At 42.1% G+C, this 19,430-nt stretch overlaps 1 protein-coding gene across 7 annotated transcripts in view; it reads right to left on the bottom strand.

The window, feature by feature from the left end:
* The window catches only part of TMCC1 (transmembrane and coiled-coil domain family 1), a 212,625-nt gene that overhangs the window by 58,603 nt on the left and 134,592 nt on the right, over positions 1 to 19,430 (bottom strand). The window contains exon 1 of one of the 7 annotated variants that reach the window (XM_075005565.1): positions 13,933 to 14,096. The exons of the other annotated variants lie outside the window; for them this stretch is intronic. Within the exon in view, the coding sequence (XP_074861666.1) occupies positions 13,933 to 13,962 (30 nt within the window). The 5' untranslated portion in view covers positions 13,963 to 14,096. Of the gene's footprint in view, positions 1 to 13,932; positions 14,097 to 19,430 lie in introns of those variants that run through there. 7 annotated transcript variants of the gene reach the window in all.

Raw genomic sequence — 19,430 nt, 5'->3', positions numbered from 1 at the left:
TAGACCAACTCCTTGAACTTAGTTTAGATGTATATTCATATTCTCAACTCCTCCTGCCTTAAAGATTTTAGACGTTTGCTTCTCCTAGTCATCTGTCCCAGTCTCTTTACCCCCATTATTATCCTCCATATGAAATTCATTAATTTTCTACTTTTAAATACAGTTATGGTTAGCCTCATACATGAGACCTTTGCCTTCTTCCTATACGACCCAACCCCCATGCCCAGTTCCTTTACCTGATCTATTTGATCTCAGAAAGACATTCTTATTGTTTTTAAAGTGCTTTTAATAATTGTGTTAGTTTAAATCACTGTGCAGCATCCAGGGTATCACAGGTGTGGGTGTGGGTGTGGACTTTAAACAAATACCAATCCTAGGTGTCTGAATAATAAGCTACACCCAACACAACTTCCCACTGTCAAGCGACAAAATGTTATGGTTATAATTAGCCAGTAGAGGGCTCCCTGTACAAGGTTAAGAGAATAAAGTTTGCTTATATCAGGGAATTTTTCAAATATTCCTGATTATTACTAATAGTTCAACTTTACCAAAGTTAGTAAAACAAAATTTGGAGTGGCTGGCAGCTGATCATGCTTCTTACATTTTTGGAGCAGCATTTATGTGATGTTGCTTTAAACTGCTGGCAGCTAGCTTAAATAAGAGATTTCTGATATTGCAGACAGCCAGTGAAGTGGAACTAGTAGTGTAACAGCAAAGGCAAGGCATTTTTGAAAAACTGCCCTAGTATAGACAAGGCAGGGGTTGTGAAGGCCCTGATAACTACATCTTATGGGGCAGATATATCACTAGTGCTAATGAAGTTTTGATTCAGTCACACAGTTACAACATTTTCATACAGTATGTATGACCATACATGCAGAGTGGAACTTAGCTCCAGTACAGAAACAGAATTCACATTGACCTTTCAGTTCTAGTTTCAGGATTCAATACCAATCCAAAAGGCACCTGAGATTTGGGAACTTGCTCTATTTTTGGCAGAAATTGGCCTGCCAGTTTAATAACTTCTCTGATCAAAACATTTCCAACAGGCCTAAATACCACGCTCTTTGGTTGACTTATTGATACAGGGCGATGGATTCATTGATCTACAAACCACATAACCTCCTCAGGCTTGTACAGGTAAATATTGGATGTGGCCCACATAACACACTGTGGTCCACATATGCAGCTCTGGGTAAATAGCTTGAGAACCACTGGCATAACCAAATCCCTGTTCAGCAGTAACGGGATCCACCAGCTCACATTGCTTTAGAGGCTGTACTTAACTTGCTACCTCCACAAGCAATGAAAAAGCCAAAAGAACATGAATGGAGTTAAAATCCTGCCTTCCTCAGAAAGAGTAGCAACTTCAGCAAAAGGTCTCCAAATGACTACTTTTGGTTGTTTCCCATGCCTCCAGGAAGACCTGCTGGCAATCCTGCTATTGAAAGGTAAATACAAGCTGCAGAGTTCAGCAATTGCCAGGTAGGCAGAAAGAACATAGCTCAAACTTTAAAAAAAGTGTCTGAATTTCCTGAAGGGATGATTTCAGTTACCTGAAAGGATATGACCAAAAAGCATCCTGAGATTTTCTAGGAGACATACCTGGTGCTATCTGCCTTCAAGCCACATAGATCATTTTACTATGATCTTAATGCTGATATTAAGCTGACAGTGGCTCTCTCTTCAGGTCAGGTTTGGCTATTACTGCTGGAAAGCATGACAGTATAACCAATCTGGTTTCTCTAGCCATTTTGAGAGGCCTATAGCTTGTCTGCAGCCAGACTAAAGAGCAGCAGCCATTAACGGTGAAGCTACAAGTCACATACTCACGTTCCATCTACCTTCCAGCACAATAGTAGCATATCAGGCTGTTAAGAAGACGACCACCTCCTAGTGCCACCCACTGCTGAACAGATCACAAGGTGGGTAAAGCATTTTGTCTGCCAGGCAACACCTTATCAATGGCTGAGGTGGACCCACCATTCTCTGATGATTGTCTTCACTTTTCTACTGTTTTCTGTATATTCTCTGACTGGTTTGTAATTGCTCCTGTCTGCTGTATAATTAAGTTTGTTTGGTGTAAATCAGTTAAGGTGGTGGGTTATGATTGGTTAGGTAATTCTGTTACCATAGGTTATAACTGGTTAGTAAAATTGTGCTAAAATAATTGGTCAAGGTATAGTTAAGCAGGACTCAAGTTTCACTACCAAAAACTGGGGTCCAAGAAGGGGAGAAGAGGAACTGAATATGAAAGGGGGAAAAAGAAGAACAGAACATCAAGGAGAGAAAGAAGAACAGAACATCCAACAGGAGGGAAGAAGGAACACCCTAAGGACTCACCCCCAAGACCCTGAGGTGCAGCAACCAGCATCCAGAGAGTGACTTTGTCTGTCCCAACAGTGGAAGTCTACCTACCTGCCTGCCTGCCTTATCAGGACTGGTGAGCACGATACTGCATACTTACCATGTATTCTGCTTTCTTGGTAATTGTAAATAAACAGAGAATAAGAATAGTACTGTGTGAGGCTTTTTCAGTGGCACAGATCCTGCCTACCCACAGGGAATAACGCCCTGAGCCCTAGGAATTGGGTAAGGGTGGGAGTTTAATTTAAAAGTGTCACGCCTTGAGCCCTACGGATTGGGTAAAGGTATGTTTGTCCCTGAGTGTGGAAAGGATAAGAAATTTGTGCGGGTAACAGAAAGAACTTTCAATACACCCACTTCCTACCATTTTCTGAGCTCAACTCCATTACCTGGAATAAAGCACCTCAAAAGTACCTTGTATTTTTCCAGACTGGGGGCCTCATATCCAAGGTGGGCACTCAGGGTGTGTCTTGGACTGTGCATTGCTGGTGTCTGAGTCCACCCATGCCACAATCAACTTTTCAACTGCCATGGAACCTTCTAAATTCCCTCCCTTTCCTGTTAGCTAAGCAGCACCTGAGAAATGAACTGACCCTTCATCAACCTGAATGAAGAAGAGTCATTGTTTACATGTCCTTCCTTCCTGCACCAAAATTGGTTTTTGCACCCTGTAACAGAACCACTATGAAATGATTAGCATTTAGCTCAACGTGAATAACTTTTGTGTCATCTATCCTGTTATAACTGTCTCCCAGATATGATTCTCATTTTATTCCCCACTCTGCAGGTGGTAAATAATTTTCCCTCTCTGCGATTTATTTTACTCATCTGTAAAGTGGAAATAAGAAAACCCTTTTTTGTAAAGCGTGTGGAAACCTATGGATATGTAGTGATAAATAACTGAATTTTAGTGTTAATAAGGCTTAATGGCTAATCATCACAGGTCACCTATAGAAATTTTAGGATCTGAGGTCCCCTGAAACTCATTATACTGTTACTTTCTTAATAGCTAATTAGTCCCTCCAGTTCACAGAGAGAAAAGTGACCCACTAATTTCAGATTAGATGTTACATAGAAAAGATGGGACTGTTCACTCCAGGAATGTCTAACCTGGGGTTGGCAACCAAAATAGCAAGAAGAGACTTTTTTTAAAATTCAGTAAAAAACTCAAAGAACCACAATACACGTGACTACAAGCTGGTCCTTAATAAATAATGTCAAACTGTACTTTTTGTAACCACCATTTTAAAAACCGTGCACACAATTTCTAATGTGACACATTTACTGTAGCATGTTTACCATTTATTGAAAATACACAGGACTCTTTTTTTTTTTTTTTTTTTTTTTTAAACTTTGCCATTATAGTGCCAGGAGCCACAAAGACATCCTTAAAGAGCCATATGTGGCTCTGGAGCCACACATCACAGACCCCCTGTTCTAATCACTGGACTGTAATCTCCGTACTCACGTAGGATTCCTGCAGTATGTGTCTCAATACTCTAGGTAACTGGCCAACCCAACTGAGGTCCTACACTTAACTTGATAAAATGTAATCGAATTGGAAGGGTCCATCCAATCAATTCCACAATTTCAGGGCTCTGTTCTAGATGACAGTAGGCAGAACACTATTGACTTTGGTGAAAATAGGAAAACTAAGGGAGAGACATGCTGAGCCCTGGCATTTCAGTAATAGACAAACCAAGCCTATAACTGCATATAGATCAAAGACCCAAATGACGAAATTGCTAACACCTTCCATTATACCCACCAACTCCACTGTGCCCAGTGTGCTCGGGAACATAAGAACATATAAGAACATAAGAATGGCCATACTGGGTCAGACCAAAGGTCCATCCAGCCCAGCATCCCATCTGCCGACGGTGGCCAATGCCAGGTGCCCCAGAGAAGGAGAACAGAAGACAATGATCAAGTGATTTATCTCCTGCCATCCATCTCCTGCCCTTGTTCTGAAGGCGAGGGCACCATACTTTATCCCTGGCTAATAGCCATTTATGGACCTAACCTGCAAAAATTTATCAAGCTCTTTTTTAAACCCTAATAGAGTCCTGGCCTTCGCAGCCTCCTCGGGCAAGGAGTTCCACAGGTTGACTGTGCGCTGTGTGAAGAAAAATTTCCTTTTATTAGTTTTGAACCTACTACCCATCAATTTCATTTGGTGTCCCCTAGTTCTTGTATTATGGGAAAAGGTAAATAATTTTTCTATATTCACTTTTTCCACACCATTCATGATTTTATATACCTCTATCATATCGCCCCTCAATCGCCTCTTTTCCAAACTGAAAAGTCCCAGTCTCTCTAGCCTCTCCCCATATGGGACCCGTTCCAAGCCCCTAATCATCTTAGTCGCCCTTTTCTGAACCTTTTCTAATGCCAATATATCTTTTTTGAGGTGAGGAGACCACATCTGCACGCAGTACTCAAGATGTAGGTGTACCATAGTTTTATATAGGGGAAGTATGATATCTTTTGTCTTATTATCGATCCCTTTTTTAATAATTCCTAACATCCTATTTGCCTTACTAACTGCGGCTGCACACTGCGTGGATGTCTTCAGAGAACTATCCACTATAACTCCAAGATCCCTTTCCTGATCTGTCGTAGCTAAATTTGACCCCATCATGTAGTACGTGTAATTTGGGTTATTTTTTCCAACATGCATTACCTTACACTTACCCACATTAAATTTCATTTGCCATTTTGCTGCCCAATCACTCAGTTTGCTGAGATCTTTTTGTAGTTCTTCACAATCTGTTTTGGTTTTGACCGTCCTGAACAACTTGGTGTCATCTGCAAACTTTGCCACCTCACTGCTTACCTCATTTTCTAGATCATTGATGAACAAGTTGAACAGGATCGGTCCCAGGACTGACCCCTGGGGAACACCACTAGTTACCCTCCTCCATTGTGAAAATTTACCATTTATTCCCACCCTTTGTTTTCTGTCTTTTAACCAATTCCCGATCCATGAAAGGATCTTTCCTCCTATCCCATGACCACCTAATTTACATAAAAGCCTTTGGTGTGGGACCGTGTCAAAGGCTTTCTGGAAATCTAGGTATATTATGTCCACTGGGTGCCCCTTGTCCGCATGTTTATTAACCCCTTCAAAGAATTCTAATAGATTAGTTAGACACGACTTCCCTCTGCAGAAACCATGCTGACTTTTGCCCAACAATTCGTGCTCTTCTACATGCCTTGCAATTTTATTCTTTACTAGTGTTTCTACTAATTTGCCTGGTACTGACGTTAAACTTATCGGTCTATAATTGCCAGGGTCTCCTCTAGTGCCTTTTTTAAATATTGGCGTTATATTGGCCGTCTTCCAGTCATTTGGTACCAAAGTGGATTTAAAGGATAGGTTACAAACCACAGTTAATAACTCCACAATTTCACATTTGAGTTCTAAGAAACAAGACAAGAATTGGAGGAAGAGGAAACAAAGAATCCCTGGTGTGCACAGTGAGAGACATGCAGAAGTAATGAAGTGTGCAACCCTTTAGTTCCAAACAGAAACAAAAGTACTGCCATGCTGGATCAGACAGTAGCTAGTACCAGAGGCTTCATAAGCAGGTAGAGGAAAACACACAGTGGACAATTAAATATTAACTTGCTTGTAAGAAAACTGCCTTGCCCGCTCCTCTCAGTCAATAAGAAATTAACTAATCCAAGAAACGGGATTTAGATCCCTATTAAAGGCTTATTAACATAAGGAAAGGGCAGAATAGGTATTCTGCAGTAGCTCCCAACATGAACACTTATTCTACACTAACTGTACCTTTCTGCAGTTTAGTTGCATCCGCTTTGTAAAAAGATTAAGTTAAACTGTCAAAAGAGTACTCACGAAGGGCTTGTCTATGCAGTCCTGTATTTTAGATGATGGGGTGTGAACTGCAGTGTGCATTATTGCTGTGCTATAATACCAAAATGATCACTGCAGATATAAATTGAAAAAGCTTATATTAACACAAACAGGAATCTTATTTCAAACATCTGCCACTGTCTGTACAGAAGAATTCATAGAGCACACTAATGGGCATGGCAATTCACTTCTCCCCTTCCCCCCATAAAAGAGGGCTGCACAGTCACAGCTTTAGCATGGAAAAGGAGTACGTGCTAGTACAGAAAAGCTCTTGTGCTTTTAAGTTCTCAACCTAGCTTATTTTACAGTAGTTTCCCTCTTGAAGACAATTCTTATATTTCTTTTAGAATGTATGTACATTTTATTGGAGATGCTTTCATTTTTCCTACAGAAGGGTCTAATTCTTTCTAATCTCAATAAATTCACTATCAAACCTCATATATAAACCTGTGAATACAAAATTAATGTCCTGTTTTAGATATTTTTTTCTATTATTTTTCACATTCCTTGGATGCTCTTGTATTATGCAATGGGGCAAAAACAAGAACCGGATTTATAGTACCCTTTTAAAGCAAATCCTTTTGAGTACCCGTATTTTATCCTCAATATTTAATCACAGCACCCAATTCCAAAACCGAGCAAATAGCTGCATACCCCTATTTCCTTTTCAGGTACATTAAGGATTCCTACTTCGATAAGCAAGTTGAAAATCAGACCATAGTCTCTGAACTTCAAACTAACTAAAACAATCAAGTTACAGATGGCTTTTTCATTAGGACTGAAAGACAACCCATCAGTCATACCATATAAATGCTTGTCATTCTTCCTCATAAGTGAGTCATTCTTTACGCTACATAACACAAAATGGGTTGAAAGCATACTTCGTAATACCACCGTATATCAGGAGAAGCCACAGTCAAAGCTAGATGTCCAGGCCCTCTCGTATAAATGCCTAGATGTTATTCTAATAGTGCTAGGGATTTACAGTTACCAATAAAGTTGCAATCTAAAACACTACAGCATTTTCAGGTAGGTTTAGCCTTTTGTTTCTACCTCATATTTTTGGAATATAGATCAGTCTGGAGTCTAAACACAATTCTAATTTATATGGATTGTGCTCTGACCCTCTAAGAAATATTTATTGGTCATAATAAATTTTCAACAGTTACTGGAGGGCGAGGCAGAGGTTCAGTTTCCGAATTCACTGATCCATAGGAGGCATAGAGCAGAATGAATGCTCTGAGACAGTGGGAAGCAACTTGTAGCCCGTCAGGTAGTCTGCTGGAGGAGATGTGAGACATTTTGCTAACACTGTTTGCAGGCACAACTACCCACAGCATGAGTCTCAGCATGTCCCTGGGGCCAGCATCACTTCCCACAGCTCTCATTGGCTGGGAACGGTGAGCCATGGCCACTTGGTGCTGCGGGGGGCCATGCTTGTGGCTGGTCAATGTTTGGAAATGTCTTGCAGCCTGCCAGTGGATTGCCCTGATATGCCACAGGCACGCCACAGGTTGCCCACCATTGCTCTAAGACAATGAAGCAAAAATAACCATACAGTAAAAAATTAAAGTCCTGAAAGTGTGTACATTGTAACTTAGATTCAAAAATACCACTTAGCTTTGCTAACAACTAGAGAATTTTCCCCCCAAAAATTAAAAAAATGCTCCAAGAACGTTTCATGAATTTCTGTAGGTGTCCCAATTCCCTGCCAAACACTATAGAGCCTGAATTCCCATGCAAAGCATCAGTGCAGGGTTTTTTTCTGGGGGAAGGGGTGTCTGTTGCACTAGTTAATGATCATATGACTACTGTTTTATCAGCAATGGGCTGGGCTACAAACACTGAAAATCTGAACCCACTGATGGTTGTTAGATACACAACATAACAATATCTGATGAAGCAGGTCTTTGCCCATGAAAGCTCATGCTCCAAAATATCTGTTGGTCTATAAGGTGCCACAAAACTTACTGTTGTTCTCAAAACATAACATTGGTACCTGCAGGGCAAATCTCTGCCAAAATCCTACTAGCAGGAAGACTAATAAAATCTTTACATCAGCAAGTAATTTTCACATTAATCAGGTCCATTTGCCAGAGTTGTTCACTAATTTAGTAAATGACCACATAAGTCAATGAACTAAATTGCTAATAACTTCCTACCAGTCTAAAAAAGATCTGCTGTGATCTGTGATTTAGACATGAATGATTCATCTAGAAAGACTCCTATTATCGCACGTTACAAAAAACCAAGCATGTGAATATCAACTGTAAACTGGGACACTGATTACAAGGACCATGCCAGAATATTTTGCTGCTTTTGCAAATCTTCAGAGATAGAATTCAATGCTAATTATTGATCAAAATGTCTTTACATGACCAATGGATTATGGAATAGATTGCCACAGTCAGTGACTGGCATACAGCAACTTTTCTTTAAATAGGAATATTTTTGTATTTTTAAATAGGAATAATTTGCAAGACATCATTGCTGAATTAATCCTCAATTTGGCATAATCGCTAAACTCATGGTTGCTCTACAATGGGAATTCACAGCAGCATAACTACATCTCTTAGGCATAAAAAAAATGAACACACACAAGAGCTGGATCTATAGCAACCTAATCCCTGGTGTAGATAGAATAATTCTATCTTGCGATTTATCAACACAGCTACCAATGAATTATCTATGCTGACAGAAGAACAGATAGTTGTGCCACGGTAGCACTTTAGTGCAGACATGGGACCATGAACTAAGGGTCTAATCCCAGAAACTCATGAAGTTTCACTTGACTAATCAATGACATGGATAAAAGCCTCTGATAAAATCTGACAGTAACATCAGCTGTTACTAAAACACTGACAGAGCAGATTCCAGTCTGTTCTCCCTGGCTGTAAAGTGACTGCCCATCAGATTACCTAAAAAAATGTGTTTCTTTTCAATCTTTTAAGCACTTTCTTTCCCCAGAGTTTTCCCTAAAATATGCACTCCTTTTTAGCTGGTGGTCCACAGGGCAACATGTAAATGAAGTTAAACGCAAATGAGACAGACCTGAGACAAAGAGTTAAAATCAGGTGTAATAAAGATGCTGATAAAGGAGAAGGGCATCAAATGTTGGGGCAGTTTTCAATGTAGGTTGGATCTCCCAGGTCTGGCACCCTCAGGACCTGATCAGTCCCAAACAAGGGATTTTCTATACTATGGAAGGTGGGGAAAGAGGTGAGACACCCCCTGCCACCAGCCCCCAGCTCACTTCCACACTGATTCCAGCCCTGGCCTGGATGCTGCCCATTGCAGCTCCTACCATTGGCCCTAACTTCCAGCTCCGCTCACTGCAGCAGGCTGGGGGCTCCAGCACCGGATGCAGCCCTGCCGCTGAGGGCTATAGCCTGGCTATGACTTTGTGGTTTTGGCCCTGGCCACAGCCCCACTACCACTGCCCAGGGCTGTGGCCAAGGCCGCGGCTCCACAGCTCCGTCCTCTGCCACGGGCTCCTGCAGTGGCTTCATATCCATGGCTCTGCAGCTCTGCTGCCAGGCTCCAGTCCAGGGTTCTCCAGTCTGGAAGTTCTGTGGTTAGACAAGAGAATCCCAGTTTTTAGAGATGCAATCTGTACTATGGGATAGTGAACAAGACCTCACTGTCTCCCACTGGTCTGAATCCCACCTCTTCAAATGCTTCCCTTTCGTTTCTGAATCTTCCCCTCCAAGGGAATTGCACAAAAGTTGTGGTCTTGGTGCTGTTCTCTAACCATCTTCCTCTGAGATTATCTCTAAGATAGTTTCAGCCTGGGATACCTTTTCTGTTCCATCATCTGCTTGTCAGCTCTGGTATATACCCATAACCACAAATTGTTGCACACTCAGGAAACAAAGTTTTCCTTCTAGGTCCGTCATTCCTATGTCCACTCTCAAAGTCAGAAATCTGTGGAGTTGTCTTTGACCACAAAGTGCCTATTCCTCTTTATAGCTTTCTTGTTAATGTCTTATCACTGGAAAATTGCCAGAACTTCTCCTTAACACTTCTGAAATCTTTAGCATCCATTCATCGGTTCCTCCTCAACTACTATGGTTCTTGCATCATCTTCTAAGGCCAGGTCTACACTACAACCTTGTATCCATGACTGATACATAACTACCACTTCTTAGGGGGTGGCTTAACCATGGCAAGGGGGGAAGCTCTCCTGTCAGCGCAGCAGAATCTTGACTAAACTGCTGCAGTGGCATAGCTACACCAGTGCACCTCTGCTGCTTTATGGGAAGGCAATCCCCAAATCCTACTTTTGACACAAGAAGGTATCCACAGTGCTATGTCCACACTTCAGGAAGCACCAGCTCACCTTTAGGGTATGTCTACAACACAGACAAGAAACATGCCAGGGTGACCATGCCAGCCAATTTGGGATTACAGAACACAGGTTGCTAGGCAGTTTCAATGTTGTGCAGACTTCCAGGATTTGGCAAGTGGCCTGGGCTCATGGAATCTTCAAAGGAGGAGCCGGAGTCTATGCCCCAGCCTGAACAACTACACAGCAACAAAGCAGCCCCACAGCCTACACCCGGGATTCTGCAGGCACAGGCCAGCTGCAGGTTCTTCTTTGATATGTAGACATAACCAGTGTCCCAACACTTGTCACTGTTTTCCCATCTAGCCTTGAATCCAATTCTAAATGATTGTACACTCTTCATGAGGGTGTACCATATTTTGTGTCTTGATCTGTAGTCACGCACTCCCTATAATCTAAAACTGGTTCTCCTGTACTGGTCTCCCTTCTGTTTCCTTCCCACAGTTTTTCAAACTATGCAAGAACGATATTCTTATCCACACTGCTGTCATAACCCTGGAACTACTCCTTCCCTGCCGCCCAAACAATGAAGTCACATGTCATTTTAAATATGGGGTTTCAGTATTTCTTTGGTTTTAGTTTATGCTCTCTCCATAATATTTCACGGTACTGTGTACAAAACGCAGGGTAAGGTAAGGTAGTAAATATTGAGTCACATGGGATATTCCAGCCCCATGCAGGAAGCCTTTATCCAGGGCCCTACCAGTTCTGGGCCTGCACAGTGGGGCTTGGACTTTGGCTTCAGTCCTAGGCTCTAGCAAGTCTAACACTGGCTATAGCGACACGATGCACTCTGGCATCCCATAGTTTGAGAACCACCAACTGGACCTCCCAGGATTAGAATAAATACCTTGGCTTCAGATTGAAACTGTTACCCTGAGTGAAAAGCTTGTGTCACCAATATAAGGTGCTGTAAATTCCAGTTTTGTAGGGCAGATAGCCAGTGTTCCCAGGAAGCTAAGTGCTTGGGTGGCCACCCAGAAGAGATTCATGTGCTGTCCAGCTGATTAGCAGAGCACCCACAGCCAACAGCATATATTTCACTGGTGGTGCACATCTTCACATGCCTTGGTGCACATAATAAAATTTATTCCTCCCATGGATGGAAAAAATTAGAGGGAACATGGCAGTTAGCAATGTGTAACATAACTCTGTCCTGCTCTAAGACTTGCTAGTGACCTAGTACAAAAATCCCAGAACTGCCAACACTAAAAGAAATGTATTCTTAATGCAAATTCCACCTCTGCCATTGTTTTCAGCAATAAAATCATTTTCCTTCCTTTAAAGGTGACCTGCAAAGTTGCTGGTTTAATTTTAAAGGATTATCTTGTGCCCCTTTAAAAAAAAAAATTCTTTAGTCAAAATATAAATTACACAGGTACAGGTTGAAACTCTCTAGTCTGGCACTCTTTGGTCCAGCAACATCCAGGATTTTAGTTAGCTAGATGCCCACTTATGGGGGCGCTCACATCTGCCATGGTCTCAAAGTCTGTTCACAGCCACCACTCCTGGCTCTTCAGTGTTCTGTGCTGTTGTTCAGCTGCAGTTTACCCCTAAATGCCTTCTAAGAGCCCAGTAAGCAGTGGTAATGGTGCTAGGCAACATGGTTCAGCACTGCTCAGGTCTTGAGGGTGTCAGACTCAACCTCAATTATCAAAAACATTTTAGCAGACTAAGAAGTCCTTCCACTCTAAACAATCCAGCTTTCATTAGTCTCTCACACTCATTCTCCAGCCACAGCCTGCCAGCCTAGACTTTTCTTGTTTTTTTGCATTAGAAATTCAGATAAATATTTTTCAAATTTTCAGTCCTTCTCTATAAATCAAAAAACGTGCACAAGCCCAATTTCTTTCCTTGCAAATCACTTTTGGATTTGTAATGGCTCGATATACTAGTCTGAGTAATATGAGAGAAAGCATACACAAATAAATGCAAATAGTTTAAATGCTTCAGCTATTTTCACATTCTGTCCCAACAAAGCAGCTCTGTGCTCTGCAAGCAAGAATACAGAGGCCAACACAGTATGTCATTTTCTTTCCTATGGATCTCCATTTATTTGCAGCCACTCCTCCACCCTTCTCCCTCTGATATCTCCTGATACAAGTTGTAGTTGGATGGTAAGCTAGATGCAGCCACAGCAGGCTGACCTTTTATAACCTCTAAAACAAATGCTCAGGATGTGTCAGGATTGCTGACTCAAAAGAGGGAGGGAGTATTAAAAAAACCACAACTGTTTCAAACAATGCCTACACTGAAAACATTAACTGTTAAGACAGAAAATAAATTAAGTTTACACACTGTGTGGAAAAATCTGTTTGGATCCCTCAAACTAGAAAACATTAAGTATTTTCACTTTCAGTAGCATTTACAGACAATTTTAGTCACTGCAAAACAAGTATAATTTTCAGCCAGTTTTAAGGATATTGTACTACTTGCCAGGAGTCAAAGAATCATCACTGTTTTATTGTTCAAGTTCCCAGTTTCAAAGTCATCCACAAAGCCTGCTTGTAAAACCAGGACACACAGGTGGAGGGATGCCAGAAGAGGTACAGTCTTCACTTAAAGAGCAAGGAGTTATGTGAGTAAACTGCCTACATACTAGCATAAGAATAAATTTTATGCTAATTCTTAAAAAATGATCCTATATTTTAATACCAGCATATTGGCTTCCTCTGGACTTATTGGCAGGCAAATCTGTGCTTTGCACTTTCTCAAATTTTAGCATTCTATTCTGCTCAAGACTCAATTTCAACATCTCTGTTGTGCACCACTGCAGGACAAGTCTAACCCTGAGTTATTAGGCAGGAAAAAAAAGTCACATATTATTATAAGTTGAACAGGCCCTAACGAGAAGCCTAAAGACAAAGACCTTTTGAATCAATAATGATTTCCAATCAGTCATCGAACCAAACATAGCTTTATTTTATTTTACACATGAACAATCTCCCAACACAAGAGCCAGCCACACAATTAAACAGAACATTTACAAAAAGTAGTCCATGAATAGCACAATTATTTTTCTAGTATTTCATACTCAGAATTGGGGCAACAACAGATACTGCAATATGCAAATTTCAAGTCTCTCTCCACACAAATATAAGATGAAGAAATGTGCTTATTTAGTTCCACAGAGAAAGAACAGAGATATTTAATTTTTTTTCTTCAGAAGTAATAAATAGCAGCTCTCATACAGAACCGTAAAGCAATATACCGATGTTGGCAGCTGTGCCTGACAAATGCTGAGGTTAGATAATCATTGCCCATGCACAAGTCTATGTAGCAAACTAGACACACTTACAGCTCATCATCACCATATTGGAGGGGAAAAGAAAAAACATACTGTTTCCAAAGAAGTCTGTGAGGTTTCCATGCTGGTTCTGAAGTGAAGGAATTTTGCAGTTTACTCAAATGCCTCTCCTTAGCTTGAACATGCTGTACTACAGAACGGGGTTAGCAGAGACTGGCTCCAGCCATGCTGAGCTAAATTCTAGCCTGATGAAGCAGTATCACTGTAATGTGAAGCAGGAGTACTCTATGCATGTTGGCAAAAACCCTGAATGGATATTCTAGAAATCAACAGTGACTCAAACATGTGAACTACCCTTGTCACATGAATTCATCACAAGCATTTCAGAGCCCACTAAAAATACATCCAATCACTGACACAGATAGGAGGACATTTGAAGTTAGATTCTTGGTCTCTGAAAATTAATAAAGCAAAACAAAGTGCTCCTTGTCAACCTGAAAGTGATCAAGCCAGTTTCTTTTTTTAAAAAAAGAAGTGGGTTTTTTTTTTTTTTTTATGATTGGCACACAAGTCAGATCTCCATCCTCACTCCCACATGATTTTACATCAACTCCATCCGGCAACTTCAGGCAAACTGTTTCCTCTGCCTTAGTTTCTTCAACTATAAAGTGCAAATGTGGAGGAGATTCTTTATTTCCCATCCCTTTTAACAGATGCAGAAATGAGAAAGCAAGTAGATTTAACACCTACAAGATATGAAGGATTGTGGAAAGTTATGATTTAAGTGGACAAATGTGGCAAAAAAATCCATAATCCCTTTCACTAGGTTCAAAAATATTAAAACTACATTTAATCAGAGAATTTACAAAAAGCCTTGAATGGCTGAAATAGGGTCACAATGTGGTAAATCCAGCTATAATCTGTTTTATTTACTTCCCAACTGAACAGAGGCTGCAAGTGCTTCTGGAATGACCCCTTCTGGGCAATCTAGAAACTACAAGAATGAGCCCTTGGAACAAACTTCCAGTTTTCTTTAGCCAGGATGTTCTTTGTTTCCATGAAATCATGATTCTGAGGAAGAACAGAACAGAATAGGTTCTGAAAGCTCTAATATGGGTGCAGCAATCTTTAAAGAGGAAAAGGAATTAGACAAGAATTATGTCCTCTTAGCTAGGAGACTAACGGATACCTTCTGCGTTTCACACTATCATTAGCTGTAAGTGAAGAAGTAACTTACAATCATCTAGAGGGATCCATGGTCAGCTACTCAATGATAAATGACCTTCAAATAATCCCTCCAATGGTTAGACCCACCCCAAAGGAGGAAGTTATTTTAAGACATGTTTGTTCAATGGAAAATACCAGAAAAAGACTGTTAGCACAGTGCTTGTGCTCAGTTAATTGCTAATCATCTTGGCTGCCAGTAATGTATGCAATCAAAGAATGAAGGTTGGTATCAGTGCCAAGAGAACATAGTGCATTACACACTTCTTTCAGTCAGGAACATGCCACCAGCTCTGTGGACCGGCCAAACACTGTTCATCTCAGGTCTTGTAACCATTATCTATCTCCTTTGCTCTGGTTCCAACAAACATCTGAAATGCACAAATTCAGCTCCTGGTCTGGAGATCTCCACACCACAGTACATTCTGATATCAAGCTAATAATGCTTAATCTAATCTCCACATTTGGTAAGAACCCTAATTTAGAGAAAAAATATTAGAAGACATAGTAAAATATTAATAGACATTTATGACTTCAAAGGATGGCTTACACTGAAGTAAAACTTGAGTATTAAAACTAACCTGACTCATCCATACACCAAAAACTCTAGCTAATTTCACTTAAGTTAAATGGCCCTTCAAGGGTGAGGTGAAGTTTTGACCTGAGTTAGTTACGCAGTTGTGATGCTACAGCTCAAGCTACAAACTCATCAACAGCTAATCAAATCACTCAGGATAGGTCTACATTAGGGATGTAAAATCCCATTTAATTAGTTTCACTGGTTAACTGATTAAACTGGTGAGGAGGGGGTGGGGAATAGGTGTGCAACTCCAGCTTCCTATGGCATGCCCTGGGCCACTGAAGATGAGGACTGCTCCAGGAGGGCTGGAGAACTCCCTGAGCATGATGGTCCCGTGAGGCTGAAGCAGCCCTGTGCCTGCAGTGGGTGGGGGGGTGCTCTAGCCCCCACTGACTAACCCTAACCAGTAAGCTTCATCCATTTAGGGTGAGGCTTACAGGTTAACCAGTTAAGCATTAACATTCCTAATCTACATAGCAGTTAGACACCTGCAGCTAGCGCACGTCAGCTGACTCTGGCTCACAGGGCTCAGGTGAGGGGGCTGTTTCATTCTGGTGTAGATGTTTGAGCTCCGGCTTTGGGACCCTCCCATCTTCCAGGATCCTAGGAACCCAGGCTCCTGCTCACGCCTGGAAGTCTAGGCTGTAATGAAACAGCCCCTGTGCCTGAACCAGCTGGGATGGGCCAGCCACAGTTTAACTCCAGTGTAGACTTGCTCTTATTGCAACTATGTCATAATGAAAGCCTGATTATATGCCTCACCTTCTGCCTGTTCTGCATTTCAGAGGTCTTGGAAGAAGTGAAAAAATCACACTTCTGTCATAGTGGTAACCACCCTTCACTATTAAGATGATCAAGGATGAAGTTGCTGAACTCTGAAGGGACCCTAATCCTGCCTCACTGCTCTGATGCTTTGTGGCCAATCCCTCAGGGCAGGCTCTTCATTTTACAACCTGCTGAAATGCATTTCACCACTCTCCCCAGTTGGCTATTATTAGCCAGTTCGAAACTCATGTATTGGTGGCTTTATATCAGGAAGCTTTAAATGCATTTGTATGACTAAACAGTATTTAGCATGTTATAAACAATGACAGCAAATTAAAAATGCTGTGGGTGCATCTTACACGGGTATGTTTCCATGGTTAAACAAATGAATTATCCACCACAATTAAAATAACTATTTCTCTCATCCCACCTTGCAGATCACAAGAAGCAGATCAGTTTTAGTGCCCAGCTTGGCAAGAAGGCATCTTACCCAAGATGTTGCTGTTCTCAGAAGTTTGTGCTATATACTGAAGGAGATTAGTAGGTAGTCTGCTGTGTCCGACGATGACATCTTGAGCTTGCACAGGCTCATTGGTTGTGGACTTGCATGTGGCTGAGGAGTCCAAGCTTTGAATGGCATGGGCGTTCACAGAGGGGGCAAGGGAAATGTCCTGGCTTTGTTGGTACGGCTGCTGCTGTTTTCTTCCTCTCATGAGCATCAATGAGGCGTGCGCATCGCTGCTCTTCCAAGTTGTCATATGTGTCTCATACAAGAGCACACCAGCCTGTTCGGTCTTTTGCATGCTGTGCTAGCTGATCTGGTTTTAAACCACCATGAGCAATGTTGGCCTTCACGCAGTCTTTATATCTCTTGCGAGGCCTACCTTGATTCCTTTTGCCCTGGGAGAGTTCACCATAGAGGAGTTGCTTAGGGATTCTCGACTCCTCCATTTGTATGACATGCCCTGTCCAGCAAAGCTGGGCTTTCAGAATCAGGGCTTCGATGCTCGTGGTTCCTGCTCTGTCCAGAACTTCCAGGCTTGTAACTCTGTCCTGCCATCGAATGTGCAGTGTTGACCTCAGGCTGCGTGTGTGGAAGCACTCCAGCAGTTTTATGTGTTTTCTGTACAAGGTCCAGGTTTCACAGCCATACAAGAGAGTGGTCAGGATTACAGCCAGAGGTCCCCACACCAGAGGTGCTACCCCGCCCTGGACACCCCATACACCCCACTGAAGGAGATCAGTGTCTAAATAAATGCCTACAGAAACTTTTAGGACCGTGAACTAGAATAGAGTTGCACAAAGTAGGAGACCAGTCCCCTGGGGGGGTATGAAATTTCATAAGGGGCGGCAGAGCATGATCAGCTGCTGGGTGTCAGGCTCATGCATTTAATTTAAAATGTTGAAATATGTTAGTTTTTATGTCTATGTAGTTATGTTTATATACCAATTAATAAAGATTTTACATTCTACAGGCATTTTCTTACACATGCTGAAAGGTCTCCCACATGAGCATGACTGAAATTTCAGCTGGTTTGATTACATTAGACAGGTTGTGGGGCAGGTGCTACTAACTGCAGGGAGGAAAAGTGGGACCTGACGTAAAAAGTTTGCTCATTCCTGAACTAGAGGGCAAGTGAGTATCTGTTAAATTTAACACTCTTATATTGTTTCTGTTGCTACAACTATCCACCCTCTCTAACCATGCCTCAGTGTCACTCAATTCCCATTGCTCATGCAGTTCCACCCTGACACTTCATCTGTTGTTGGAGCTAGGAGCCTGGAGTATTTCTGTAAATGACAATATTTAGTTATCTTTTCTGACAGGTATACAGTCCTCTTGTATTATCAAGAAAACAAACTGATCTAAAGCCTGTATTTTCTGATAGAAATATATGATCTGCAAATTTTTGACTCCTTGATCAGTAGACAGGATGCAGTCTGCTGATATGTGTATTTTTAAAGATCCTTATTTGGACCCATGAGCCCTGTGGTGATGGAGTTGACCTGCAACGGCACACGGATTATCAGGATCCCTCAAGCCAACAGAGCCTCCCATATAAGGAGCACTCAAGTCTTTAGCTCTTCTTCTTAGCACACCATAACAGCAAACCACGCAGGATTTTATATAGTAAACCCTCAAATTATGCAGGGTTGTGGTCCTGCAACCTCTGCGTAACTCAGGATTTTCGCACAAGTCAAGGGGGAGACAGGAACCAGGCTGCAGTTTGGTTCCCAGCTCCCCTGATCTTGCAGGAGCCAGGAAACTGATCAGTCCATGTGGAAGTATTGGGGAACCAGGAGGCAGCCTGGTTCCCCTCTCCCTGCTGCTTGAGGGACCTGGGAAACTGACCAGCACATGGCTGGTCAGATTCCCCAGTCCCACAAGCAGTGGGGTACAGGAACCAAGCAGCAGCTTTGGTCAGTTTCCTGGCTCCAGCCACTGGAGGAGAGCAAGAAATCAGAGGCAGCCTGGCTCCTGGCTCTCCTCCACTCTTCGGAGCCAGGTCAGTTTCCCAGCTCTGCAAGCATAGGGGAGCTGGGTGCCAGGCTGCTGCTTGGTTCCCACTCCCTGCCACTTGCAGGACCTGGAAAACTGAAGAGTCCATCAGGGCTGGTCAGTTTCCTGGCTGCTTCTCCATGCCCCTTATACCTGCCTTCCCTGTGCAGCTGGGGGAAGGCAAGGAGGAGGGGCTCTTAGAGCTTGCCTAGCTGCCTGCAGTTGTGGGCAGCTAGGCAGGCTGACAGCCACAGAGCAGCTTCAAGTTGTGCTTAACTGGCATTAAAGCAAGTTACTTGCAACTTGAAGCCACATACTTTAAGTGCTTACTGTGCTGAAGCACTTGATTTGTTTGGCACAAAGAAAACAAGAGAAACATTGGGGCAGAAACAAGGATTAGCTGAAATACTATGTGTATGCTCACATACGGAGAGCAGGACAGGGCAACTCAGAAGGACCCAGACACATGCAGAACTAGCTCTGAAAAAGAGCTCCATGTAGCTCAAAAGCTTCCTTATTAAA

Source organism: Carettochelys insculpta, chromosome 11 (genome assembly GCF_033958435.1).
Source record: "Carettochelys insculpta isolate YL-2023 chromosome 11, ASM3395843v1, whole genome shotgun sequence".
Lineage (NCBI taxonomy): Eukaryota > Metazoa > Chordata > Testudines > Carettochelyidae > Carettochelys > Carettochelys insculpta.
The sequence above is the reverse complement of the archived record's forward strand: the minus strand, read 5'-3'. Positions and strand labels throughout refer to the sequence as shown.